Source organism: Akanthomyces muscarius, chromosome 1 (assembly GCF_028009165.1).
Source record: "Akanthomyces muscarius strain Ve6 chromosome 1, whole genome shotgun sequence".
In the NCBI taxonomy this organism is placed as follows: domain Eukaryota; kingdom Fungi; phylum Ascomycota; class Sordariomycetes; order Hypocreales; family Cordycipitaceae; genus Akanthomyces; species Akanthomyces muscarius.
Window position 1 is genome coordinate 7,227,766 of NC_079241.1, and position 25,782 is coordinate 7,253,547.

Sequence of the window (25,782 nt, forward strand, 5' to 3'; positions counted from 1 at the left end):
TGGACTCTGTGCAGCAGAGCTACTGAAGCTCCCTGGCGGGCCAGTGGGTCCCGTAGACCTCGGCACCCGCCTACGCCTGGCCGCGGGTCTCCGAATCCGGGTATCTCGAATTCAACCTCTACAAACGACACATATTTGTAGCGCAATTTCGCCCAGACATCGTCCGAAACCTCCATAGTGAGCAGCCTGGCAGTGGCGCCGCACACAATCCGAAACCATGCCCGCAGACAGGCTCCTCAACACCCTCCTGCAGTACTACCAGGACGTCCACGACGACCCCAAGTCGGAGCAGATCCTCGGCACCACCGTGCACCTCCTCACCCATCTCTCGAACCCGCTCAACCTCGGCGTCCTCACCTCGCAGCTGCTCACCGCGCCCGCCATCTGGCAGCGGCCCGGCTTTGACTTGTCGCATGCCCTGCGCGTCGTCAGCATCTACAATACCGCCGCCCTCCGCGTCCGCCAGGATGCCGCCGAAGCCCTCGAGAAGAAGAAGAACAACAACACCAGCGGTGGCTTCTTGCCCCCGCCGCCGACCCAGGAGCGCGAAAGCGGTGGCTTGAAGCCCGACGACTGGGCGCGCGCCGTGGTCAAGGGCGCCGACGATCGCTCCGCGCGCTGGCAGCATCTGCTCGTGCTGACGGGCGTCCTGATCGGCTTCGAGGGCAACGACCGCCGCACGCTCTCTCGCAGCCTACGAAACACACTACAGCAGGCCGTCGTCGTGGCGGCCAACCTCGCGCTGCGGTCGCACGCCGAGGACGGCCCGCTCGCCGAGGCGGCCATCGTCATGGCGCTTAATTACGCTTTCCCGCTACTGTCGCCGCACCACCAGGCGCAGCTCGACTGCGATGTGCTGCTGCCCGTCATGCTCTGGGCCATGCTGCGTGAGGGCTGCGGCGACGGCCTCTTTCTTCAGGATATCGCACGCGACGTGACCCAGACCGTTGGCGGTGGCGGTGGTGGCGGCTGCAGCTGGCCGCAGCACGCGCCCTCGTTTGCGATGCTCGTCGAGCTGGACCGGCGGCCGGTCATGAGCAACATGGGCCCCCTGGCCAAGATGGCGGCGTTTGCGGCGACGCATGCCAAGGACACGAGCATCGTGCTGCAGGCGCAGGAGGACCTGGTACTGTTCTCCCACAAGCTGCTCGACGCGTGGGCCAAGAACCGCCTGAGCGGCGTCGAGTACGGCCTGGCGAGCGCGCAGCTCAGCCCGGAGACGCTGCAGGCGACGTGGCCGGTGCTCTGGCAGGTGCTGCGCAAAATCATGTTTGGCGTCGTGGCGACGCTGCAGGCCATTGTCGCGCGCAGCCTGCTCGACCCGCGCATGCTGCACGAGGCGGTCGCGCCGGGCGTCGCGGCCAAGTCGCTGCAGATCTTGCGCAACATTTGCTTTATATCGTCCGTCAACGGCAACGACGCCTTTCAGGTTTACACGTTTACATATCTCACGTCGCTCGACGTCATTTGCAGGAGCGGCGCGGCATGCGAAAAATTTCTAAGCGACTTCCGGCCCGCAGACGGGCTGGCGGTGCCGTCGGCGCACTTGCAACGGACGCTGGACCTCTACTACCTCAACGCCGCGGAGCACATGCCCCTCTCACTAACGACAGAAGCAGCGGATGCGCTAATCATCAAGCCAGCGACATCATATCTGGGCTTTGACGGCGTCATGTCGCCGACCATGAGCCACATATTTGAATCGGCCCACAGCGCCGTCTTGTCGGTCCTCTCGTGCCCCCAGCATAGCGCGCTGACGATTCAGCTTGCGCCCTTTTACATTGTCAAGCTCTTTGAATCATTTCCACACCACATCTCGCCACGGCAGTTCCGCGTGGCCTTTAAAACAGTCATCCAGATGGTGTCGCCGCCGTTCCAGATTGCGGCACAGGAGCCCCTGCTCGGGGAGACGCTCCTCGAGATGCTGCTCCAGCACATTGCCATCGCGTCCACCGTCCCGCTGGCCCCCGACGAGGCGACACAGACGGCCGCGACCGAGAGCGGCGAGACGCTGCAGTCACCGCAGAGCGCCCTGGTGCTGGCGCTCATCGACGCCCTGCCGTTCCTGCCGCTGCCGCTCGTGGAGGAGTGGATGGCAATTGCGGCGCAGACGCTCAACGCGATTGCGGACCCGAGGCTGCGGAGGCCCGTCAAGGAGCGGTTCTGGGATATCCTCGTCAACGGGGAAATGGACGTCGAGCGGTCCGCGATTGGCGTCGCGTGGTGGGGAACCAAAGGCGGACGGGAGCTGGTGCTCAACGGAGGAGCTGGGCCCGCGGAGCAGCCAATGATGAGCGGGGCTCTCATGACGACAGAGAGCAAGCTCTGAGGGGATGATCCGTGTACAATAGACATGAAAATCTAATGCAGCGAATATACCACCCTACTGTGTATCTGCCATTGTCCCAGCTGGGCCGTACTGACTTCCAGCCACAATTCTAAAAAGTATATAGCTAAATTCGTAAGGTATATTTGTAGCAAAGCTACTATAAGCCAACTATAGTAATTACTAGAGAATATAGTATCTTACCTGTCGAGGAGTACGTTTTCACGCGGCTCTATCGCGTTAAAGATCTGCCTTATAAAGCCCAGCATTTACATGCATAGACATTGCAGTGATTAATTCGCTTTTGCTAATTCTAGGCTTTATTAATATAACATCTCTATATTTAGATTGAGTGTTTCAGTTTGCAGGAGAAAGTCTGGAAATTTAGCCGCTTCTACATGACGAAGAGGAGATTTGTATCTTTGAGAAAAGTTAGCAGTTGGCAGTTGAGATATGTACCTATAGCTTACTAAGTGGGTGACTGCAGGAAATCTGCGGCTTTTGAGTATATCGTGTGGATAGTTCGTCGCGAATGCTATTGAGAAGCTGTACATAACTCTGGCGAGGATTCTTCTTAAGAGAGGTAATTAAGGCCCAGGACATGGCACCAGTGGCTTGCAAGCCAATACTTGCATCTGCACTGTGATTACAAGGTTAGTAAACGAGAGGCAGAGCGAAGAAGAGTAAGCGGCATAGAACATACGATGTCTGGTCATCCTTGCTTCCTGAAAACATGATAACATCGGCAGGTGAAGTCTTCGTCGCAATAGCGCGGCTGTGAGCCTCTTCACCACTTGTTGCCTTCTTGAAGAGGCTCATGATTTGACTACCCATACCACCCAAATCCCCTTGGCTGTACGAAGAGATGACACCAAGTAAACCATGACCAGCCTCCTTGGCCAGGTTTGGCTCTTTGAGGATACCTTGCGTGGAGTAAATATACGGCAGATCCAGAGCTGTACCGGAGTGGCAAGAGTCGAAAATGGCGGTCAGTCGCACACCTGCGCACAACGGCCGCACCATGGTATCGTGCATCTCATCGTCGCTAATATGCCCGTTTTGTCGGAAGTCGACAGGGTAGATGACCTCATCATAACCATCTGGCTCGTCGCCATCAAGGTCTTTCGTTTGACCACCATGTCCTAAGATAATTAGAGAGGAGAAAGATATGAGTCATGAAAGCCAAATTATACCGGAATAATGGAAGAATAAAGAATCATTAGGATCAGCATCCCTCACCAACCACTGCATAGCGCGCAGGATGTTCTGCTTTGTAGGCTGGCTCGTGGGGCTCTGCTGGTCATCCGTAAGGATTATCATATCCTCGCGCCTGCAGGCGAGCTCCTCGGCGAGGTAGGAAGTCATGTTGCGGACATCGTTGATGCAGCCGCGTAGCTGCCCGCGTTGACCAAAGTAGTTGATGCCAATTAAAAGAGCCTTCCTCCTTCCAGTGCAATCAGAGTACTTGAAGGTATAGCCACCAGGGGAGCAGGGCCCAAAATGTTGAGGTGCCGAGGGCATGGTTTCGAACATGTCTTGGCGTCCTGGTTGGTACCGAGGTATTGGTGGCGGCGTAGCTTTTGAGACGAACGCTGCTAAAAACTCATTGTGAGAAAACTCTCATCTTGTACGTTCTCACTCGGTATATGGAACTCTTACAATCTGGAAGGGAACGTGTGGAAGAGTGACGTTGTATATCGTCGCCAGAGAACGTTCGCAAATGAGACTCGTATGGCGGTGGCGGAGCGGGCTGGTAGCTGTCGGGGAGCGGTTGAGCCGCGGGTTGGTCGTGTGAAGTATCGTTAGCCGAGGAAGGTAGCTTCTCTCTTAAGCAGAAACCAGATCAGTCAACTGTTGAGGGCTTGAAAAGCAAAGGGGGCGGATACGACAGTGGCAGACAACAATTAATAGAGAGCGTGTGTGGGAGATCAGTATGCTTGGCATAGAGCGAGGCAGGGAGAAAAACAGAATTTGGAGACATACGAATCGTAAGCTTCCCGGCTTTCGGATTGTGGTAGAGCGCAACTGCCAGACATAGTGCTCGGGTAGCCCAACGCAAACGCACTTGGTTCGGGGCTTTCGGATTGTGGTAGAGCGCAACTGCCAGACATAGTGCTCGGGTAGCCCAACGCAAACGCACTTGGTTCGGAAGGCAGGAAACCATACGAACGTCGAGCTCTGGTATCTGACCGTTCCGGGGACTTTGAAGGTGGTTGTGATAAACATTGCGTGGCAGAGGCAAGATTCTTCATGCTTGCAAATGTGTCTGGGTGTTCTTTGCCCAGAACCGTTTGCCTCAGCTTCAACGTCTGCTGGTGTAGTTTTTCTCCCTCCTCATACATCTCAAGGCTGACAAGCAACAGTGCTAGGTTATTCATGCTTGCGAGCGTATCAGGATGCTCTTCGCCCAAGACCTTCTGCCGCAGCTGAAGCGTTTCTCGGTGCATATCCTCCGACTCGCTGTGTCGGCCCTGGCGTTGAAGCACATTGCCGAGGTTATTTCTGCTAATAAGCGTGTTGGGATGCTCTTTGCCGAGGACTTTTTCCATCAGTGGCACTGTTTTCTGATAAATCTCTCCTGCTTCCTCGCAGCGCTCCCTACTGTCAAGTAAAAGTGCAAGGTTGTTCATGCTCGCGAGTGTTTCCGGGTGTTCCTCACCAAGAACCGTTTTCCTCGATTCAAGTGTCTGCCGGTGCAACTGCTCCGCCTCTTGCCACTTTCCACCACCGACAAGCGAAAGGGCAAGGTTGCTCATGCTTGCGAGCGTATCGGCATGCTCCCGACCGAGGACCCTCTGCCGCAGCTCGAGGGTCTGTCGGTGTGTATGCTCTGCCTCCCAGTATCGACCCTGGCATTGGAGCACATTCGCGAGACCATTCAAGTTGCCAAGCGTGCGGGGATGCTCGATGCCCAGGACCTCGTTCCGCAGCTGGAGGCTCGCGCGGTAAGAAACCTCTGCACTGTTGTACTTCCCCAAGAGATTAAAGCATATAGCCATCTTGGAGAGGAGCCCGCCTTTAACTTCGTTGGCATCCACAGCGTCGGAGAAGTCCAACGCCGACTGTATATGAGGTAGGTACTTCAGCCATATGTCCCTGTTCTCGTGCGCCAGAGACGGAAACACGACTGCAAGCCACTGTGCCACGGCGGTAGAGCAGTGTCTTAGCTTTTGCTCGACCTGTAACCAATTTCGCAGTGCCAGGCGAACGAGCCGATGCATGTCGAAAGAGTTCGACTCCGGCCGTTCCAATATAAATGAATATGCTTTCAAAATACCAATCGCTTCGTCTCTCTCCATCTCGTCGTCGTCCTCATCCATACCTGGGGGCAGTAGGGCTTTCGGTATTTCCTTTTCAGCAAAAAAACACATGAACGTGAGGTATTCCGCGGCATTTCTACTTTCCCTTGCAATTTGCTTGAAAGATATCCACCATGTCGTTGCCACCGGATTTACAGAGTTCTTGTAGCGACTCCGATCTTCAAAACCCTTGCTGAGCAACTTTATCAACTTCTTGTCGCTCGACCGGCAGTGTTCGGAATATCGAGAGATAGAGATCCCAGTCTTGGCAATGTAAGACGAAGCCTGCTTGATGGCAAGAGGGAGATCAGCCAGGAAGTCAAGCAGTTCGCTCGCATCCTTGCCGTCCGACGGTCTGGTCTCCTTTATGCTTTGCCGCAGCATTTTAATGGACTCGTCCCTACTCATTTCCCCTACTAGGAAAGTGTTGCTCGTGGAAATGTCCAACTCAGTGACAACTTGGTGATTTCTCGTAGTAACAACAATTGAGCCATTCCGACTGAATGGTAGATAGTCGCCGAGGGGTGTCGCGTTGGAATCGCCAAAGAAAAGCTGTGCATCGTCAACATTATCAATGATGAGAAGCCAGCTAAATGCGCTTTCACTTAAAGCGGTCTTGACGAGCGACCCAACATCTGCATCATCCTTCTCGATGCCTTTTATTCTGAGCTGCCGTCCGATGTCACGGTAGGCACTTTCAAAGCTTGCAGCATCCAGAGCTGGAACCCAGAACACCGAGCAGTCCGGATGGTCATTGCGAAGGCGAAACACAGCCTCAAGCGCAATCTGCGTCTTGCCGACCCCGCCAAGGCCTTCCAAAGCTACTCGTTGGCAGTCGTCCTGATCTGCACTCGGTGCGATTGTCGCAAGAAGCCGTTCAAAAATCGAGTCGCGTCCCACGAATTCCTTATTTCGTCCAAAAGGAACCATGAAGTGACACTGTTGGCGCTTGTGGGATACATCTTTAACACCACGATAGTGAATAGTCGCTCATTTCGTCCATGTGTTTTGTAGCAAACTCACCAGAATTGAGCATGGAGCCCGCGCTTGATTGAGTGGCTGTCACGGGTAGCACATCTAACAGCTCCCTGGCATATGCAGCTGCGGTGGCCGCAGCATATGTCTGCCATTCCTTGCTTTTGTGAGAATCTGAGTAATCACAGATGCCTCGGATCGGAAGGCAAGGGAGAACATCCATCAAACCAGCAGCTTCCATTTCGAAGCAGATGACATCTAGACGACGAGCCACCTCGTCGCGGGTAATGCCGTGTCTCAAAACCTGGTTTCCTGACGCGATCCCACCATGATGAATCACTGGGTCATCCGACGCCCGGCTACTTCGAAGTATCAACTGCGACGGATCACATTCTTCACAGTCTCGTCCCGGGAATTCGTGAGTATACGTTGCCTGGAAGAGGCGGTCGGGTAAGCTCGGGCGACTGTAGTCTGAATGTCCCTTTAACCTCTCCCGCAAGACGGATGCAATCTGACAAGGCTCTATTTCATGTTTCGACCGCAAGTTAGATACGGCAGTGCCGAGAGATGCGTGAACTGTCTTCGAAACTGCTGTGGGCTGAACTTGTCCAGCTCCCGTGAGCTTCCCCAAGTCATGTTGAATTACCCTGGTTCCGACGACGATGTCACCTAATCGTACGTCGGCCTTGCTGGGTACCCCGCCACCAATGCCCACCATCAAAGCGAGACGGACGGATGGGAATGTGCGGATCAGATTGGTGAGCACGTGGGCCGCATTGTTCGTGCCATACTGGGCAGTAGGCAGACACGAAATGACAACGTTGTGGCCCTTGACGCTCCCTAAAGTGTAGGTATTGATGTCATTGAAATGCCCAGGGAGTCTATCATGGGTTTCATCGAGCATTGCACGAGCTGCGGCCATCTCTATGTACAGAGCGCAGATCCATGCAATGGTGTACTTGTCGTACGAATATAGTGGCCCGTTTTGCGCCTCATAACTTCTAGTGCTGCTACTCTGGTGCGCAGTCTTTTGTCGCTTTGCTGAGTGCGGAGGACTTGAATTGAGCATGCTTTCTCGCAAGGAGCCAGCCTCCCAAGGTGGTAAACTGCTGGCTATAGTTTATAGGTGTAAATAGCATTGGCGTGTGGCGGTGGGCTGGGCAAGTTTTCATGCATCCTACACGTGTCTTACCCGCTTTTGCAATAGAGATGCTACTCATGCAGTGATGCGCTTACTGCGCCTCAACAGTCTCGGGGGGGCTTTACCTGGTTATTGACCAGTCTAGGACTGCAAAACGGCGTCTTAATGTGGATGGTACGCTGAAAAGGTCGGAGTGCACCATTGTGTTCGGCGATGTGGCTCCCAAATAGCCCGCTGGGGCCAGCGGAGCATAGCTGCAATAACTACGTTACGCAGTCGCTAATAACCAGGCCAGCTCAATCTGTTGGGCATCTTGCACTGTTGGAAATATCACGGGCGCAACATGCACCAGATGCTAGTCGCCGTGAGCAATTCGGGGCGATGGTCTTTAGCAGTCTCTGTAAAAATTGAAATGAGGCGGTAAGTATAAGCACATAATAAACATAATAAACGCTATTACGGGGTAGTTGATGGCCCAAGAGTATTCTGGGAACCCAGGCGCTACCCGAAGCAGGGGACTGATGTTACAAGATCCAATACGACCGTAGTCTAGTTATCCTAAGACGAGAATAGCTATGTCCCCTCAAATCACTGCTAGAACAGGTGGCGCCACACTGATGTTGTGTCTAGCTTAGCGCACCTTTTCATCCCCTCTTCCCTGGGTTGCAGCATCTCCGCTCTAACTAGTTATAGAATCACAGTTCCGTGGCCTGGAAGAAGATATAGAAAGTAAAGACAATCACAAAAAAACAAACATGAGAAGCTTTCCGATACTCTAAGCTGCAATTTTCTAATATAGTAGTCAGGGCATTGTAATGCCCCTGGTCTATTGAAAACCGCAAGTATGCGTCTCATTACATGAGGAGCATATGCAGCAACTTGATCGCTCAGTCTTTGATTGACCCCTCTCTGATGCCAAAACCCGAACCTAAAGCCCGACATCGAGCCAAGCTTTTGCATTTTCCCCCAAAAGGGCCCCTCGTAGGTCAACCCCCATGCAAGTCACCCAACCAAGCCGCCGGAGCAGCGCATGTGCAAAAACCATTCGGCCCCGCCGAGTCGACGGAAACGCCTTCAAGCCCCGAGTCGATCCCACAGCCACACCTGACGTGCTGGACATGCGCAGCTCGACATGGGAACTCGTCGACAGGAAGAAGGGACGGCGGGAGCTTTGCTTTCCCACCAGAATAGAGTAAAGAGAATCTAGGCCAGAAATGTGCAAGTATTTCCGCGCACCCTTACAAATCAGGCTGCCTCCGCTCACCAATGGCCTGTGTCGAGTTGCGCCATCTTCCCGAACTAGCTACTGGTACCTAAAAAGTTGGTCGCAGAATTACCAGCTGCCAGCGCGGGCGGCCGCCGCCCCAATTGACTTGACACGCTGTGTTTCCAGCTCGACAAGCTCCTGCTGCGCCGCATGTCTCTCGCTAGCTCAGCTCTGATCTGCAGCTAGCGACCCCCCTCCCACACACTCTCTCCCCTCCTTTCGCGTCCGTCCCAGATTGCTTGATTGCCAGACAGCTTGCTCGCCCACCAATTGCCCCCCCAGTGGAAGCTCCTTCGGCACGCGGCACCGGCGAGCCCCTCCATGGACCGCTGTTCCAGACTCCACGGGCACGCCAAAAACACACCCCTGGTAGAGCTGGCCGCACCCTAGCAATGCGGCTATGGCGGGGGCTCCGAAGGCCAAACCCGCAACCCGGTCCAAGGGACCCTTCTGCGTTGCTGCGGGTAGCTCCAAAGAAGAGCCTCCCCCCTCTTCCGACGCACCCCCAAACGTTACTTGGATAGATACTGCACGGGCTATTACGGCATCTTCGCACCCCTCTTTGCCCACTAGGTGGATAGCTCGCGCCGCAAGCTTTCAGCTGGTCTTGGGGCGGGAATGGCAAACGTCATTTCTCATCTCTGATGGCGTGTGAGGGGTCGTGAGGGGTTAAGGGTGGTGGACATGAGAGCTTGAAGCTTTGGGAGGAACGAGAGAGTGAGGGGGGGGCAGCTCAGATGTACCTTTGTAGCTTGGTAGTATAAACGGACGGTGCCCCCGAACGTTCTCGCCGCTCAGTTCCTGTGCATTATTCGCTCATCGAAATATTCAAGTCTCAAAAAACTCGAAACCTTTCTTTACCAAACTCATACTCATCATGTCTTACCGCGACAACGACGACAACGTAGGTGCAGTCCATGGCGTCTTGTTACAGCACCGCCGCTAACATGAATGATACAGTCCTACGGAGGCAACACCGTACGTGATGAGAAGGGCCCTCACGGCCCTTCATTATACACTGTTAAATAATGAAATTTACTGACACGCATGAACAGGACAGCTACGGCTCGTCTGGTAACAACAACTCGTCCAGCTATGGCTCTTCTGGCAACACCAGCTCCGGCCGTCGCGGCAACAATGACGACGACGACAGCTTCGGCTCTTCCGGCAACAACAAGAGCTCCAGCTACGGCTCGTCTGGCAACACCGGCTCCAGCCGCCGCAACAACGATGACGACGACAGCTTCGGCTCGTCTGGCAACAACAACAACTCATCCAGCTATGGCTCTTCTGGCAACACCAGCTCCGGCCGTCGCGGCAACAACGATGACGACAGCTTCGGCTCCTCCGGCGGCAACAACAACTCCAGCAGCTACGGCTCCGGCAACAACAACAACTCTAGCAGCTATGGCTCTTCTGACAACACCAGCTCTGGCCGTCGCGGCAACAACGACGACGATGACAGCTTCGGCTCCTCCGGTAACACCGGCTTCGGCTCGTCTGGCGGCAACAACAACTCCTCCAGCTACGGCTCTTCTGGCAACACGAGCTCCGGCCGTCGCGGCAACGACGACGACGACGATAGCTTTGGCTCATCGGGTAACAAGAGCTCCAGCTATGGCTCCGGCAACAACAACAACTCGTCTAGCTACGGCTCGTCTGGCAATGATAACGACAACTCTGGCTCCTACGGCTCCTCTGGCCGCACTGGTGGCTCGGACTCGTACGGTTCTTCCAACCGTAGCGACGACTACTAAATGGCTGCGACCCCTTATCAAGAAGTAGCTCTTTTGTTTTAATGAAAAATTATTATTATCCGATATAATGTTCACCTCGTGGCGGGGATATTGCCTTACCGGGCCACAGCTTGAGGTAGCATACCTTAGTCTAAATTGATCACCTGAATGAAGACTCGCATCTACGTTAGAACAAATGCCCTTTATACCGAGATGCACCAGCTATAAAGATATTTGATAGGTGTGTTTAATTTTGCCAGTCTCGAGTTTAGGAAAGCTGTTTATCCACCTTGACTAGAATCACACCTTTGCTGTACTGACTATTGCTATCCCACAGGTGGATGAAGCGGTAGCCGCTCGCCAGTCGGTCCAGTCGCACACAGGCCCAGGCCGCCAGGTCATCCTTGCCAATTTCGTCGTCGCACACCTTGAACCGCAGGAACGTGAGCTCATCTACGACATCCGTGATGCCTTTAAACGAAAGCACTTGGCCTTTAAAATCCACGTCGGCGCCGCCCCGGTATGACTTTGTGTGTGCCTTGTGCTCGCCGTCGCGTTCGTGGCCCTGGTTGGCTAGAGCGCGGCCGCTGCTTGTGGCAAGGTCATGGCTGGGGTTGCCGTCGACGTGCAGCTCCATCTTGACGTATGGGTGGAAGCCGCTGTCGGAGCTATCGCCAAGCGGCAGGGGAATGGACTGGGCTCCGAAGAAGGTTATGGATAGACAAAGTGTCTTGCGGATGATGGCGTTAGGGGTTGATTTAGACGAGAGGCTCGGGCGGTAGCCTGAAAAGTTAGTCAATTAACAAAAAGCAGTGCATGGTGAAACCCACCTTCTGGTTTTAGGACGTAGCCTTTCGTTCCCCCAAACATGCCTTGGTTCAGCATCATACCTTCATCTGTCTCCTGCCAGTTGAGGGCCACAATCTGCGCGCCAGAGCCCCAAAACGGCGGCGGGTTGAGATTCGAACTTCCAATGCGCAAGCCAGAGGGATAAGCACGCATCATGTAGTCGCGATTGTGCTCAAATAGCTTGGCGCCATTCTCTGTATGATGCGTGATGAACTTCTTCTCCGACAGCGAAAAGATGTGTGCGGGCATGGTGGCTTCCGGTTGCGCCCACGACTTGAAGCTAACGGCGCGCGTGTAAATGCCGAGATCAGACAGCGCACGAATTATCTTGGACGGTTTTTTCTGCGCAGCCGCTTTGCTGGGCAGATCACTATCTGTGCGGCCAAGAGCCTTCTCCTCGTCTTCTTCGCCACCGATCTTGCTTGGCGGCGCGTACTTGACCTTGATGAGAATTTTGCCGCGCAGGGCCTCCGGGCTGGGCAACATCTTTGGCGACTGGTCCTCGGGCGGCGCGACCACCGCAACGTCGCCCCAGGCCTCCTTCATGATGTCGACCATAATGGCTTGCTGCTCGGCGTTACAGTGCACCTCGAGACTGATGATGAGGGGCAGGTCGCTAGCCTCAAAGGCATGCTTGCGAATGGTGGCGCACACCTCGCGGAAGGACACCTCCTTGGTCAGAGTGTAGCCGTGAAGAACGCGAGGCTCGTTTGCGAGGGATGACTCGGAACTGGAACTGGAGCTGGGGCGAAGCGAGGTGAGCGGCTTGTTGGCGTGTGTGAGCTGGTGGCTGGCAGTGCGCTCGAGCTTGCGCCGCAGGGTGCTGCTCTTGCTGAGCCGCGAGGCGACGGACTCTGGTAGGCTCGATTTCAGCTTGTCAAATCTGTCCAATTTGCTGCGGCTATCATTCCCTTCCAGCTTCCTGGCATCCTCCTCATCAGAGTCGCTCTCTGAGCTCTCGGCGTCGCTGCCTGTGCCGTCCCAGACGTCAATCTCGACGCAGCGACAACCACGTCGTAGGACATTGGCGTAGGCTTCTGTCGTGCTGTCGCTGTACAGCTGGTTGCCTGTGAGATACGTGTTGTGGCTGGACGAGATGAAATATGCTGACATCGGCCAGGATAGGTCCTCGTCGTTGCGGGGGAGAATGGCCGTGGCATCAGATGACGCCATGTAGTCGAGGAAGCCAGCGAGGTCCAGGGTTGGCGTCTCGGCGTCGTCATCAAAGACTTGTTCATGATTCTGGACACTGCGAACAAAACGACTTGTCTGATCTGGTGTCCATGCCTTGTCGGATCCAGCATGGGCCGCATAAATGGACCGAAGGTGCTTGGCGACACTGGGCTGGAAGCTCTCGACAACACGAGCCTGAGGAAATCGCTGGTCCCCCGCTTCGGGCGCTTCGCTGGACGGCTGAGGTTTTGGGCTATCCATTGCAGTCAAATTTCGATGGTGCGCTGATATGGCTGGATAGTGCTGAGTATTGCCGAGTGCACTGCCGTTGGTTGGGATGTGAGACAGTCGTTAGCCAAGTCTGCGCCTGAAGGTGAATGAACAGGCGAGGTCAGTGCAAGCTAGGTACCTACTGTAGGGTGGAGGCCTCGCTAGCGATCTACGGTCCGGCGCGCCTGCATGCATCCTCAAGGTGACACGCGATGTAGGTAGCCAGGCGTTTGCGTATTTCTGTTTATGCAATTAGTTACTTACTGTAGTAAAAACAAGTTTCACGAATATTTTGGCTCTCTGACCCAGGTAGTATGACGTAGAGTGATGGCGCGGGGGTGCCTGGTGATCCGGGTGCTACATCTGCAGACGACGCCCAGGCACCACTGCACTGTCACCTGTAACTCACTTGATTGTGGTACGAAGATCGTGAGTCCATCGCCCACGGGAGTGAACTGGAGAATGGCTCTAGTAGGCTCTGATCACAAGAGGCCTGGACACGTTGAGCACACGCATGCACATTAGCAGACAATTGATACAGCGCAAGAGAAAACACGCTAAATAGACACAGCTATGGTACGTTTACTACAGGGCACATGCAAAAACAACTGCTCTGCCAATTGCGAAAAGACGCTCGCACAAATCAATTTCAGTCGCTCTAATGGCCAGAAATCCAAACAATAATAATAAGAGACTGGTAATTCAGCACCTCGTGCAGAGGTGCACACTCTCGACATCCTTTCCCACCTCTTTCACCTATCGTGATGCTCAAACGCGAGCAAAAGCTTGGGCAGCGTCCACCCACAAGCTAGCGATGAGCAACAATGCATTGAAGCCAGCCATCATATAAAACGGCGCTCCGGTATTCGCCGTGTCGAATAGGAACCCGCCTAGTTTAGTCAGAAGAAGAATGGCCACGCCGCCACACAGGGAATAAACACCCGCAATGGAGCCCTTGAGACGCACACGTGAGCCGGTGGCTTCGTCGGTCGCGATACGAATCCGAGGCTCGTGGTCATCTCCAGATTCATCCTCGTCTGGGGCCAGCGAGGGGGCCGCTTCGTCGCGCAGGGATGTACGCTGCAAGTCAACAGCAAGAACACCCTGGCCGAGAACGCCGAGGCTGCATACGATGCTGCCAATCTGACTGATGCCAAGTAGGCTGACAACGAGGAACACGGCGGGTGTGCCGCCACGACCGTCCACGTTTTTAATCTCGGGGCTTTGAAGCTGCGGCAGAATAAGGTACCCAACAATGCCAAATACGGTTGCAACTATAATGGGGTAGTTGACGCGGCTCTTGCGGCTAGACACATAACCAAAGACGGGGGCGCAGATGAGGCCCATCAATTGCGCCACGCCAGTGAGAATTGACGAGAGAATGTAGGCGGATCGGCACTCCTTTTTGAGCTCTGGCGAGGGGTCGTGCGGCGATCCGGTGCAATAGCCGTTGCTGATGAAGTAGGTGTTGACGTAGAGCGGAATGAACAGGGAAATGGCGACCGTTGAGGCTCGCGCCACAAAACCCCCTATATATCCAAGGCTGATCCTGGAGTCTTTGAAGGCCAAGAGTACGGAATCTTTGAGAAGACTAACATAAGGGACGACTTTTCGTCCAGGCTCGTCGGACTCATCATCCAGCTGTGTCTGATACCAGCTTTTGCGGCCGAGGAGCACGCGCCAGCCCTTGCCATCTTCGCCGTGCAGGTTGCGCAGGCCAATAAAGACAAAGACAGCGACCAGAAGCGACACGCCTGACACGACATAGAAGCTGTATGAGACGGCCTGCCCTGGCGTAACTCCATCAATGCCGCCAAACCTGACAGGCAATGGCAGGAAAAGAGCCAGAGCCAGAAGAGCGCCGCAGCCAGTGAACAAGCCAACGAAGCCAGCCAGGACCGATGGTTTTCTCGCTTCCGTGGGCGTTTCAGGCGCGAGCCCCACGGACCCGTCGCGCTCGCGAGATAAGCTGCGCGAGTACCTCTCTGGCGTGATGGTGGCCTCTGATTCTACCGAGAAGACGGCGCTGTGGCGCGGATTGCGCGTGAGTCTTGGGACAGGCGACTTGTTATTCTTGGTGGCGCCGGCATCATATGTCAGCGAAGGCAGAATGGCTGTCACCATGGTTGCGCTAAAGAAAGAAATGTGAGCAGACAAGAAGGGCGGATAAACAATAACAGCCGACTCGACTTACGCAGCAGATGCGCCCACGGCAAAGAGAATACGTGCCAGCAGAAGCTGCGGGTACACATTTTTGGCCTGCACAAAGAGCGCCAGCGCGGCGGCGATGATGGTGTATCCAATGGCGGCGACCCAGCGAACACCGAGCCGATCCGACACAAGACCCCATGCTGGGCAGGCGACCAGGGCGACGAGCTCGTCGGCGAAGCCCAGCGTGCCGACAATGTTGCCGACGCCGTGCTTCTTGCCGATGAGGTCGGTGATGACAAAGGAGACGGAGCTGTTGAGGAAGACGAGAAACGAAATGCTAAACAGCGAGATGCCGAGCAGGTAGGTCGCGGCCTGCAGCGCCGTGGTGGAGGGCGAGAAGGGCAGGTAACGCGACACGGACGGGGGCGCCATGGTAGGCGCGTGGCGTCTTGCGCAGGGGCAACAAAAATTAATTGGCCTAATGGGTAGATTCGAATTATAATAGGAAACGCGATGGGAAAGCAATCTGATGCAAAAATGGATGAGCTTCACATGGCGATGTTAGTCTCCGCAGGGTCGTGACGGCATGATGAAGTGGGAGTCCCGAGCTGGCGCGGACCTAGCATCGCGTTCCGAGCCGGCGGTACCCTTACATAATCCGCACCATCACCCATCAACAATAATATTGCCTCGATATGGTAAGCGCATGACTCTTCCTTTTAAAATGGGCGGCTGATGAATCGCAGGACTTGAGTTTTTTGATTTAGTTAAGCCCAGCTGTTTCGTCTAGCTAGCTATTGTCCGGCGGACGTCGCATTGTACTGCTTGTAATGAAGAGGTGTCGTTGAAAATCGCGGTGGTCCAGATCTCGCCCAGGAGAGCAACTTGTCTTTCTGAAAGACCATCCAAAGGTACGAATTATAACCAAGACGTCAAGCACCTCCTTGAAATGTTGGCTGTACATGCATTGGAAGCTGAACATTTGAGAAGCATTATAAAAGAAGAGAAAGGGGGGAAGTAACGAAACCATATGTTTTATAGACAAGTTATACGGATAATAAAGGTGAGAGAATGCTTACTTGAGCAGGACGACTACGAAACAATGGCCATCTAGTCGCGGCGCTGCATGGCATTTCTTTGGCACAACGCGTCGTTGCAAGCTACGCCAGCCGAGAACACCCACGCTCCGATCGACAGAATCATCAGTCCCCGCCATCCACATGGCATTGACCGGCTTTCTTCCGTGGCCCTTCATACTGCGAGGATGAGTGGAAAGGCATTGAGGAACAAAGCTGTGTGGCGTAGTAATAGTAGCGGCTCATGCGGGAGGCGGACTCAGGCGCTAGGTCTGGGCTCGGCAGCCTCAGATAGATGTCGAAAAGTTTGTGAATGATAGGGTAGGCCGCTTGGACGATGTCGCACAGTAAAGTCATAATGCTTCCACGATGTGTCGTGATGTTGTTAGCTTGGCGAGGAGTGTTGGTGACAAGTCAGACTGTTGGCTGGGGAATCGTAAATATTGTGCGAATGTTGCAGACTGGTTGTAGAGGGTTGATTGCATTTTTCTTATATCAGAAATCTTGGCTGTACTCATGGTTTTGTGGCGTTCCTGGCGCGCGCCTTGAGCAGTTTTGACTGAGGTGACACCAGCCACTGCAGAGTGTGTTGATACGCGGGGTGTGCAGAGACAACATCTGATAGGATGCCCCCAGATTACTTTCTAGACACAGCCACACATTGCGAACAATTGTCTGCGGGCTTGATTGCCGGTATCGAGAAGCATCTGCGATGCCAGTTCTAAACCTCTGCTTGGCCCCATCCAAATAGAATATGAGACTCCCCCAATGTCTCCGTGAGAACAAGGACAAGATTGTCGATAGTTGATAGGAATTTGAGATACGAAGATATGGCGACGCAGTACTGGGGATAGCTTTCATGGCGCAGAAGTGTCTTGTTGACCATGGCATGCTCGCGCCTTTGCCACGCGTGGTAAAATGTTCGAGTAAGGGGCGTAGGTAGCCTCTCCGGTAACGACGCCCCGTTCTCAAACGACTGCTGAATAATGTGAAGGATAGCCATGATATCGCCAATGACATGGTCATCAAGCAGGCCGCTGACGGTTTCAAAGCGATCTTTCAAGTCTGACGGTAGTGAATGCGCGATACTCAAGAGTCTACTGAGAGACTTATTCAGGTTCCGACACTCTTCTAGAACGGTTTGTAGCGTCTTTTGATCAAATGGGCCGAAGCTCATCTCAGCCTTGACTAGATGAATGGATGGAGCCAAGAGGGACAGAGAGTGACCAAGATCAAACGAGTCGCGTTCAGCAAGGACACAGAGAGTGCTGTTTTCGACAGGGCGCTTCTGAGAAAGCAGAAATATGGCGTACTGGTCCGACATTCGACGCACAGACTTGGCCAACACATGGCAGACGTGGCTCGTGGCTGACGTCGGCTTGGGAAAGATGTGAACAATGGCGGCAGCGACGAGCCCTATGAAAACAGTGACAACACGTTTCCAAAATGCCTCGTAGCCCCGGCCTGGAAGGCCATATTGGTTTATGTGACCGTTGTCGTAACTGAAACCGATAACGAGAGCATATGTGGCGCCGCACATGATACCAGCGACGGTGAACATGTGCGGGCTCCATATGCGCAGCCATACAATGATGACCGTCATCAAGGCTGTGATGGCACCTAAGCCATATGGGTTGCCGTTCCCGGACCCGGAGCCAATGTACCAAGCCACCGTACCAAGAGCGCCGCCAACGACAGTGCCGACAGCGCGCGAAAAGATGGAAACGACAAAGTCGGCCATGAAAGGGAGCAGCGTCAGCTGAGCAGTGATGACAGCCCATATGCCCTTTTCGCGGTAAAAGAAGCCGGCACTATGAGGAATCGCGGAAGGAATCGATGTAGCAATGGTGACAATGACCAAGCGCGCTGCATACATGCCGGCAGGGTTGGTGAGCCACCTGTACGCGGTGATGATGCTCCGGCTGAGACGGGACTTCGGCATGCCGTTTCGTGAGAGGTCACCAACTCGTGTGAGGCTTTTGATCTCACTGACGCGTCTTCGCGCGACACTTTTTGCTTCAGTTAAATTTTCGTCGTGGTCTGCAGCGAAACCACCCCCAACTGCTTGATCGGATGATTTAGGGTTAACGAGCCAGGACAGGGCATGCCGCATCGTGATGGGCATCCATATACGGCTCTTCGTTCGGTCATGGAGAAGCAAGCTGAAATGGTCAAGCAACACCTCGAGTGCGGCAGAGAGGTCTATTATATGCTGATTGAGCGCCAGTATAGTCGTAACGTCTCGGAGTGGGCCTGTGTCGTTTTGATCAGCGCCATCAGCTCGGAGATTGCCACGATCATCAAACGCATCCTCAAAAGCGGCGAGAAGTGCGTCGGGCGTATTTGCAGCGCACTGTTCTCGCAAAAGTCGCAAAGCTTCCGACTTGGCCTGCAGCTCCCCGCAGAAACCTTCAGCCGTCTGCTTGTTGATTGTCTTGATCCAACGGCAGCTGTTGATCTCATGAACGCAGCGAGCGGCAAGATCGATCGATTCGGAACACGTCGTCAACAGTCGTGATGGATAATCCCAAAGAGTCGCGGTGACTTCTGGAAGAGTGCCTGGTCCTGCACCATGAAAGGCGTTAATCAGGGATGCTAGCTCCTGTAGATGATGATGGCCTGGGCGCAGGTAGTTAGCCCGTCCGATGCCGTTTCTGGTTGCCGTTGTGGCCTGCTCCTCCCCATAATGCATCAGCATTTGCTCTTGATCTGCCGCGGAGAGCGCCGCAATATGTAGGTCCAAGAGCGCCACGCTCTTGCGCAACGCATACCGGAAGAGTGTGTGCAGGTGCACAAGGTCGTCAGCACTCCAGCAGCAGCGGGAAATGTCGAGAGGAAGCAGCGACATCAAGGGTTGCATGGCTTTCCACACGCCAACCAACCTTGCACGATCCGCATTGAGGCTCGCCACTTTGACAGGTTCTCTGCGCAAGCGCCTTTGTGTAGCCTGTATAGATGCGTTAAAAGTACGGAGTAGGCTTTCCATTTTGTCCATGATAGCGTATGGGGTGGTTTGGGGAAAGAACAAGAGGCAGGAGACGGCTCCGAGACCAATTCCGATTGCGCCCGGTTTCACAAGAATGCTGCCGATGCTACCGTTGAAAGAGGGCAAGCTTGGCCCATTGAGCAAGAAAACATCAGATACAATGGTGCCAAAAATCTGCATAAAGCTGAACTTTGGATTGGTCAAGCGCAAGCGGGCTAATGCGTAGATGAAGACGCAGATCATGACATAGTACACAACAGTGACTCGCGCATCAAGCATAAAGCCATCAAAGACTAGGAGCGTCGCCTCATTCGCGGCGAGTGTGCCGGATTCGCGAGCCTTCTGTGAGGCGGCCTGCTCGAGAGCTGCGAGCCTGGCGCTCGTTTCATGCCCAGGACGCGCCGCGAAGGCTGCCTTCATCGTGAGCAGGGCCCAGAGCCAGGCAAGGCACATGCCGAGAAGCGCAGACGCGGCGGAAAGCAGATATGGGAGGAGTATAGTGGCAGGAGGCGCAATGAAGAGCGTGAGGGCGGCAAAAAATGTGGCAATGCCGATTTGGTCGAGTGACGGCTGGATAAAGATGAGCAATGTCGCGACCCAGGTGGCGATCCAGCACCGGAAGACGACTTTGAGATCGCGCTTGTTGAAGTGGTCCAGCAAAGCGGGCAGCTTCCGTGGGCGATGCAGCGACCAGCGATAGGCCTTGTGCGAGGCTTTCTTGGTGTCAACATTCTCTTCCCGGTTCATTGCTTGAGCACCCGGCGCGTCATGGCCAGATCCGGCCCCATTAGCCGCAGCCATTGTCTGTGTTGCCGGTGCCGCAGAGCAGTCGGAGACCCAAGATAGAGAGTATTGAGGGGAGATAAATGAAGGAAACTCTCATGGTAGAATTGAACGGCTGAGTTTTCGTCGTGGTGTAGTAGTCAGTTGCGCGCCGGTTGAGTTCCGGGTTGATTCCGCGGCTTCCGAGGTTGCAGGTCCTGCTCCATGGACTTTGGCGACTAAAACGGGGACGCGCAACAAAGTGGATGACGAAAAAAAGACGCCGCTGAAATACACAGAAGCAGTGACTTACTAGCGACTGGTTTACTACCTCTTTCACTTATCATGAGTTAATCTGTAAATCATTATTATTTTCCAAATTTCTCGTTTTTCTTCTTTCTTGTTTTGCCTATTTTTATTATTTCCCTTTAACTACCTCATTTTACTCCTAGTAGTTTAACGGTACAGTCACCAACGGCTTTTTTTGCAACCCCCCAAAACCAACATGTTAGCGAATGTTGGGCGCGCGCTTCAGACAGAAGAAAAACATAAGAAATAAAACACAGGAGTGTTCATTTCTCAGTGCAGCGTCAATCAGTCTTGTCACTCATATGGCCTTCCGTGAACCTAGTGGACGCGACGCTGCATCGACAACAATAAAAAGAAACTTGCGGCCAGTGTGACTCGAACACACGACCTTCAGATAGGTATCTAATCCGTAGGATTGAAGTTGGACTTCAGTCTGACGATCTCCCAGCTAATCTATGGCCGCTAGTTGTGTCGCTGGCCTCCATAAACTTAGCTATAACGTATCCCTAATCTGCCGAGCGAACAGCACAATCGTCGTAGCTTTTCTCGCCTGAGATTGTGAACACATTTTCACGAAGTAGTGGTTGTCAGCGAGCTCCAGACGATGCCCACTAAGCAACATGGCAGCACGAGCTTTTCAAGGGAGTTGTTGCAGTGAGTTGTCACGCCCAAGCCTTTGGACATTGTGGCAGACGCGGTCGGCGTAGCCATCGCCGGAGACGCGAATAGATGGGTTGCTGCCTTGCGACGCCCATTGGCGATACAAAGGTCAATCAAGTTGAGTAATATATTACCACGCGATTCAAAATGTATTCAATTCCATATTGCGCCATAATCTAAATAAACTCCCCTTTTTAGAACCACCCAATTTCCCAAGTGTACCTCTTCCACAGTATGCCACACAATTACGAGAACTCTCTACCATGCCCAGAGCACCTTGTGGTACAGCGTCCTTGGCCCAAGGCGCTCAAACTCAAACGGCGTAATCCACGAATCGTTGGCCGGGAGCTTGGCAAAGACGCTCGCGCCCTTCCACGAGACGACCTGCTCGTCCATATCCTTGGCGCTGCGACTCACCAGAATGCGTTCCGTCAGGTCCGGCCGGCGCGCCTTGAGCTTCTCCTCGAGCACGACAGTAAATTGCGGAACCTTGGCGCCGCCGCCAATGACCATGATACTGCCGAGCAGATCGCGCAGTTTCTTCTCGTCGCCCTTGGTGGCGTTCTGGATACTGGTCAGGATGGCAATGTCGAGCGGCGCCACGGGCAGTACAGCGTCGCGCTCGGCGGCGATGGAATCTGCGCTGCGCTCCTGCGACTCGACGAACAGGCCAGCTGGCGGCTGTGAGGCGGCGCCAGGCACAGGCGTACCCGCGGCGGAACCATCCTTGCCGGCACCAAAGACAAAAGGCGCCGGTGTGCCGGAACCCTCAGGGGCGGGTGACCCGGCGTGCGAGGCCATGGGCGTTCCGTTGGCGCCGGCATCGCTCTTGAAGCTGAAGGCGGGGCGCTCCTTCATGGGCGTAGAGACCTCCTGAGTCTGGGACTCGCTGGAGAGCAGCGATGGCTGGACGAGAGCGAGAATGGCTAGCTGTGCAGCTGAGGTAGGATCATCGGGCTGATCCACCTCATACGAGTTGTACGAGCGCTCGATGAGCTTCCGCCTTCCGCGAAGTTTGGTGCTGTTATCAAAGATGGAGGGGTCAAAGACGCCCATAGGCGCGAGAATGACCTCGTCGTACGTCTTGAATGTGTACTTGCGCGTGGGCTCGTTGGGAGCGCGGACGTGAAAGTTGTAGAGCTGCACCGAAATTTCGGCCTGCGACATGGTGCAATGCTTAGTTTTGAGCTCCTCGGCAAGCAAAAAATCGGATCGTTTTTGCAGGTTTATCTCCTGGTAGGGAAAGTGGTCGTACAGCATCATCTTCATGAACGTGTCGGTCATGTCGTAGCCGCCGTACTTGAGGTTGATCCGCGAGTCTTCAATGCAAAGACCGTCTTCGACGCAAGTCACGGATGTCTTTTGTGCACCGACATCGACGACGCAGGCTTGCGTGTAGCCAGCGCCAAACGTAGCCGCCATGCTCTCCTGGACAAAGCAGACTTTGCTAAACTCAAACCATGTCATGCAGGAGTGCAGGATTTGTTCGACATACTTCTTGTCGTAAAGATCGGGGATGATGAAGACACAGCTGTACTGCTGCCACTCGCTGTTCGTCCTCAGGCCGAGCTCTTGTCGAAGTGCCTTGTCGAGAAGTGTTTCGAAGTCATCGTAGATATGCTCCTGGCTTTCGTATCCGCCTTCGTTCCACCATCCCTGTTGAATCGGCCACCAGATTTTGAACTTGGGGTCTGAGTCGTCGGGAACTCGCAAGGCTTCGTGACCAATGAAGCACTCGGCCTCGAAGTTGGTCTTTTTCAGTTTCTTGACGTCGGTCCATGCTACTTCCAGCGGGTCATTGTGCTGCTGAATAATTTCGGGTTCCGTTCGCCGGTTGAAGGTCTGCACGAGTTCCTTGGAGTTGGGCAGCACCTTGCGCTTGTTGGCGCGCATCTCGATCTTGAGGTCGGCGCACATCTTTTGGTACTTTTTAGACCACTCCTCGCCGTATTGCTGCTCGGACGTCTTGGCTTCGAATTGACGTCGCGGCAAAGCCTCGAACATGTCGGCCTCGGTCCGCGCAAACTTGGTGGCGAGGGCGGTCGGAATCGTCTTGGGCAGGGCATCGCTGGCAAAACCTATGCGCAGGTTCTGGCTGCCGGGGTGAATAACGATGATGCGCGAGGGGTCGATAGCATTAGAAGGTGTCGCGGCGCCATCTTCGTCGTCGGCGAGGTTCGGAACGGGGAGCGGGACTTCGCCATTAGCTGGCTTCGATAGGAAGCGATCACGGTCGCGCGCACTCTGTACGAGCTTATCCCGGGTGGCATCATTTTGGAGTCGCAGAGCGAGTACCTGGTCATCTCGTTTCATATAATCTCTGCACAGTCGTTAGCAAGGGACCTTGCCGCCTGCACCGATACACGTACGTATAGTAGTTCTTTTGGTTGATAGGCGTCACGTCTGGCCAGGTTGTGAGTTTCATGCCATTGTCGGTTCGTTCAAGGCCTAGCGTCAAGTTAGCAATTGAGCCGTGCAAAATGCGCTGGAGGAAGTCACGAACCCTCCCTCAGGAGAACCCTCTCGGAGACCTTTCCGACCATGTTGGTGGGCGCGGCGCACGCAAGTTCTTTGATGCGATGGAAGGAAAGCTCAGAGTTTCCCGTCCGACTTGAGCGCGGCGCGGCATCGCAGGTTGGCCCTTGAGAGTACTCAGTACGTACTAGCGTAGCGGCTGCTGGAGTTTAGTTGATCCGCACCAGCGGCCGGGTTCCGCAGCCAGGGCAGCAGCTGCAGGCTGCTGTGTTTTATTCTTGACCGTTTTGTGCTCTGTATTACCTCATTTAGACCACTTCTGTAAGCTGTTCTACTACATATTTGTAGAAGCTCGTAACAAGTGTCTTCATCTCTTTCGTCACGTTCAGTGCCAAAATGTGTACAAAAGCTGGTTGTTCGAGAGGCGGGGCTAGCAAGGCATACCTAGACCGCCCCTAACGCAATCCAATGGCGATCCCTTGCCCCGAGACGAGCCGCTAATTTATCAGTCGCACTAACTCAGTATGCCGCACCAGCTGCGCCCGTTCCTCTGGGTCATTGGGTCCATTCCCAGCATCAGAATGGCTCTTCCTTCCAATGCGGGGATTCACACCTTGCATTGCCCATTGAAGCTTCCGAGCTGTGTGCATCAACATGGCATCTCTGACTAGTCTTACAGCGCCGCAAGGCTGGGTTTCCTACCCCGTGCTGGCAGTAGCTGGGCTCCTCGTCTACACCGCAACCTGCTCCCTAGTTCGGTTCCGGCGAATTGCCAATACGCGAGCCAAGTATGGCTTCCATGATCGCGCTTCTCTCAGGCGCATGACGAATGAGGAGGCACACCAGATCGTCAAGCAGCTTGCTTCTCTGGAAGCGCCTACCTTCTACGACTTGGCACTTCGCATGGCACTTTTCAGGGTACATTCTCACAGGCTTTACAGGAATTATTAGCTCTCGGGTCACTAACACAGCTGTAGACGTATGCCATTGAGGACATTGCCAAGCTCCTGGTAGCAAGTAGCGATCTGAATCGCCAGCAGCACGCACCAAAACGGTATGGCATGGTCAATTGCTCGACTATTATCGCATACTCATTTGCATATTTAGCTATGAAGATACTGGCGCCATCTTTGCCAGGTAAGGTTGCGACGCTCAAGCGAACGCGCTGCTAGCCTAACGCTTCTTAGCTTCATCAAGTTTGCACCAGACTCTGAATATCTGCACAAGGCCGTGGCCCGAATGAACTACTTACACAGCCCCTACCAAAAGAACGGTAAAATCACCAACCGCGACCTCCTCTACGTGCTGTGGGCGTCCATGTCCGAACCTGTTCGCTTCTTCCGGCAGTACGAGTGGCGCGCGCTGACCGATATGGAGGTGGCGGCCCTCGGCACTCTGTGGAAGTACATTGGCGACACGATGCAGATTGACTACAAGGCTGAGCTCGGCCAAGACCAGTGGCAAGACGGCATCGACTTTCTCGAGCATGTCACCGAGTGGGCTTATCGATATGAAGATGTGGCAATGAAGCGTCTGCCGGAGGTGCAGAAGCTGGGCGAAGTGCTCATCGATCTGCTTCTGAAATCGTATCCGGCGGCGGTGCGGCCGATGGCGTACCAGGGTATCCTGGTGCTCATGGGCGACAGGATGCGCCATGCGTTCAGGTAATGCAAGCCCCTTTCCAACTCGCTTCAATCAAAGTAATGCGAAGCTAACACATAGTAGTCTGCCGGATCCTAGTACGTTCGACAATGCCCTTGTTCACAGTATCATGTTTATACGCAAATCTGTCGTCCGCTATCTCATGCTGCCGCGCCTTTTCAGGGTTGAGTACCTGTCTGATCCGGATCCGCAAACGAGCCGCGTGCACAACCTGCACTACCTCAAGGAGCCGTGGTACACGCGCGTCTCGCTCTGGACGCGTTGGGGGCCCGAGGCGCTGCTGACATGGGCCACTGGCGGCCAGATCCCCGGTGACGGCGGAAAAGAAATGCTCCCAGAGGGCTTCCTCTTTACAGACCTCGGGCCGCGACCCAAGATGGGCAAAGGCATCGAGGACACGCAGCGGTGGGAGCAGGTTGTCAAGACGACCATTGCACCATCGGCGTGTCCATTTGGCCTCAAATAGGGAGGCTCGGAGCTTGCTGCGGATTTTTATCCCATTTGGCAGTTTGAGATGGTTTTCATTGTAGTGTCTTGTTTGGCTGCGACAGCGTTTAATACCTGGGAACTTACTAGAGCGGCCCGCTACCAGGCCACTGTAGCTACGTGACATGCTTTACTCTTGCGCTCTGCTCTGTTGAAATATCTATAGCAATATTTGCAGC

General features: G+C 54.4%; 9 protein-coding genes across 12 annotated transcripts; 4 read left to right on the top strand and 5 right to left on the bottom strand.

The window, feature by feature from the left end:
• Positions 1–217: 217 nt before the first annotated feature.
• LMH87_007462 (uncharacterized protein) lies at positions 218–2,329 on the top strand (the record flags this gene model as incomplete). Its single annotated transcript, XM_056192555.1, has 1 exon — positions 218–2,329. One exon carries the CDS (start codon positions 218–220, stop codon positions 2,327–2,329), a length of 2,112 nt encoding a protein of 703 aa, XP_056060764.1.
• Positions 2,330–2,720: 391 nt separating this feature from the next.
• Positions 2,721–6,661, bottom strand: LMH87_007463 (uncharacterized protein; the record flags this gene model as incomplete). 2 transcript variants are annotated; one of them, XM_056192557.1, is made up of 7 exons in its annotated part: positions 2,721–2,746; positions 2,797–2,966; positions 3,030–3,468; positions 3,520–3,918; positions 3,986–4,152; positions 4,310–6,587; positions 6,649–6,661. In XM_056192557.1, 7 exons carry the CDS (start codon positions 6,659–6,661, stop codon positions 2,721–2,723), a joined length of 3,492 nt encoding a protein of 1,163 aa, XP_056060766.1. The 2 variants fall into 2 exon arrangements, with proteins under 2 accessions (XP_056060766.1, XP_056060765.1); XM_056192556.1 differs by having other exon boundaries at positions 3,520–3,921.
• A 3,224-nt stretch (positions 6,662–9,885) lies between these two features.
• On the top strand, positions 9,886–10,765 carry LMH87_007464 (uncharacterized protein; the record flags this gene model as incomplete). Its single annotated transcript, XM_056192558.1, has 4 exons — positions 9,886–9,912; positions 9,969–9,986; positions 10,064–10,095; positions 10,189–10,765. The coding sequence occupies 4 exons, from the start codon at positions 9,886–9,888 to the stop codon at positions 10,763–10,765; spliced, it is 654 nt and encodes a 217-aa protein (XP_056060767.1).
• A 247-nt stretch (positions 10,766–11,012) lies between these two features.
• Positions 11,013–13,475, bottom strand: LMH87_007465 (uncharacterized protein; the record flags this gene model as incomplete). Its single annotated transcript, XM_056192559.1, has 4 exons — positions 11,013–11,527; positions 11,575–13,088; positions 13,180–13,205; positions 13,446–13,475. 4 exons carry the CDS (start codon positions 13,473–13,475, stop codon positions 11,013–11,015), a joined length of 2,085 nt encoding a protein of 694 aa, XP_056060768.1.
• A 329-nt stretch (positions 13,476–13,804) lies between these two features.
• On the bottom strand, positions 13,805–15,619 carry LMH87_007466 (uncharacterized protein; the record flags this gene model as incomplete). Its single annotated transcript, XM_056192560.1, has 3 exons — positions 13,805–13,926; positions 13,978–15,167; positions 15,231–15,619. 3 exons carry the CDS (start codon positions 15,617–15,619, stop codon positions 13,805–13,807), a joined length of 1,701 nt encoding a protein of 566 aa, XP_056060769.1.
• Positions 15,620–16,984: 1,365 nt separating this feature from the next.
• On the bottom strand, positions 16,985–20,050 carry LMH87_007467 (uncharacterized protein; the record flags this gene model as incomplete). Of its 3 annotated transcripts, XM_056192561.1 has the most annotated exons (2): positions 17,746–17,765; positions 17,809–18,205. In XM_056192561.1, the coding sequence occupies 2 exons, from the start codon at positions 18,203–18,205 to the stop codon at positions 17,746–17,748; spliced, it is 417 nt and encodes a 138-aa protein (XP_056060772.1). The 3 variants fall into 3 exon arrangements, with proteins under 3 accessions (XP_056060771.1, XP_056060770.1, XP_056060772.1); XM_056192563.1 differs by having other exon boundaries at positions 16,985–20,050; XM_056192562.1 differs by having other exon boundaries at positions 16,985–18,205.
• Positions 18,413–18,781, top strand: LMH87_007468 (uncharacterized protein; the record flags this gene model as incomplete). The annotated part of the gene is made up of 1 exon (XM_056192564.1): positions 18,413–18,781. One exon carries the CDS (start codon positions 18,413–18,415, stop codon positions 18,779–18,781), a length of 369 nt encoding a protein of 122 aa, XP_056060773.1.
• Positions 20,051–21,238: 1,188 nt separating the features above from the next.
• Positions 21,239–23,523, bottom strand: LMH87_007469 (uncharacterized protein; the record flags this gene model as incomplete). The annotated part of the gene is made up of 4 exons (XM_056192565.1): positions 21,239–23,175; positions 23,224–23,300; positions 23,350–23,428; positions 23,484–23,523. 4 exons carry the CDS (start codon positions 23,521–23,523, stop codon positions 21,239–21,241), a joined length of 2,133 nt encoding a protein of 710 aa, XP_056060774.1.
• Positions 23,524–24,109: 586 nt separating this feature from the next.
• LMH87_007470 (uncharacterized protein) lies at positions 24,110–25,583 on the top strand (the record flags this gene model as incomplete). The annotated part of the gene is made up of 5 exons (XM_056192566.1): positions 24,110–24,373; positions 24,433–24,509; positions 24,563–24,592; positions 24,643–25,119; positions 25,181–25,583. The coding sequence occupies 5 exons, from the start codon at positions 24,110–24,112 to the stop codon at positions 25,581–25,583; spliced, it is 1,251 nt and encodes a 416-aa protein (XP_056060775.1).
• Between the last annotated feature and the right edge of the window lie 199 nt (positions 25,584–25,782).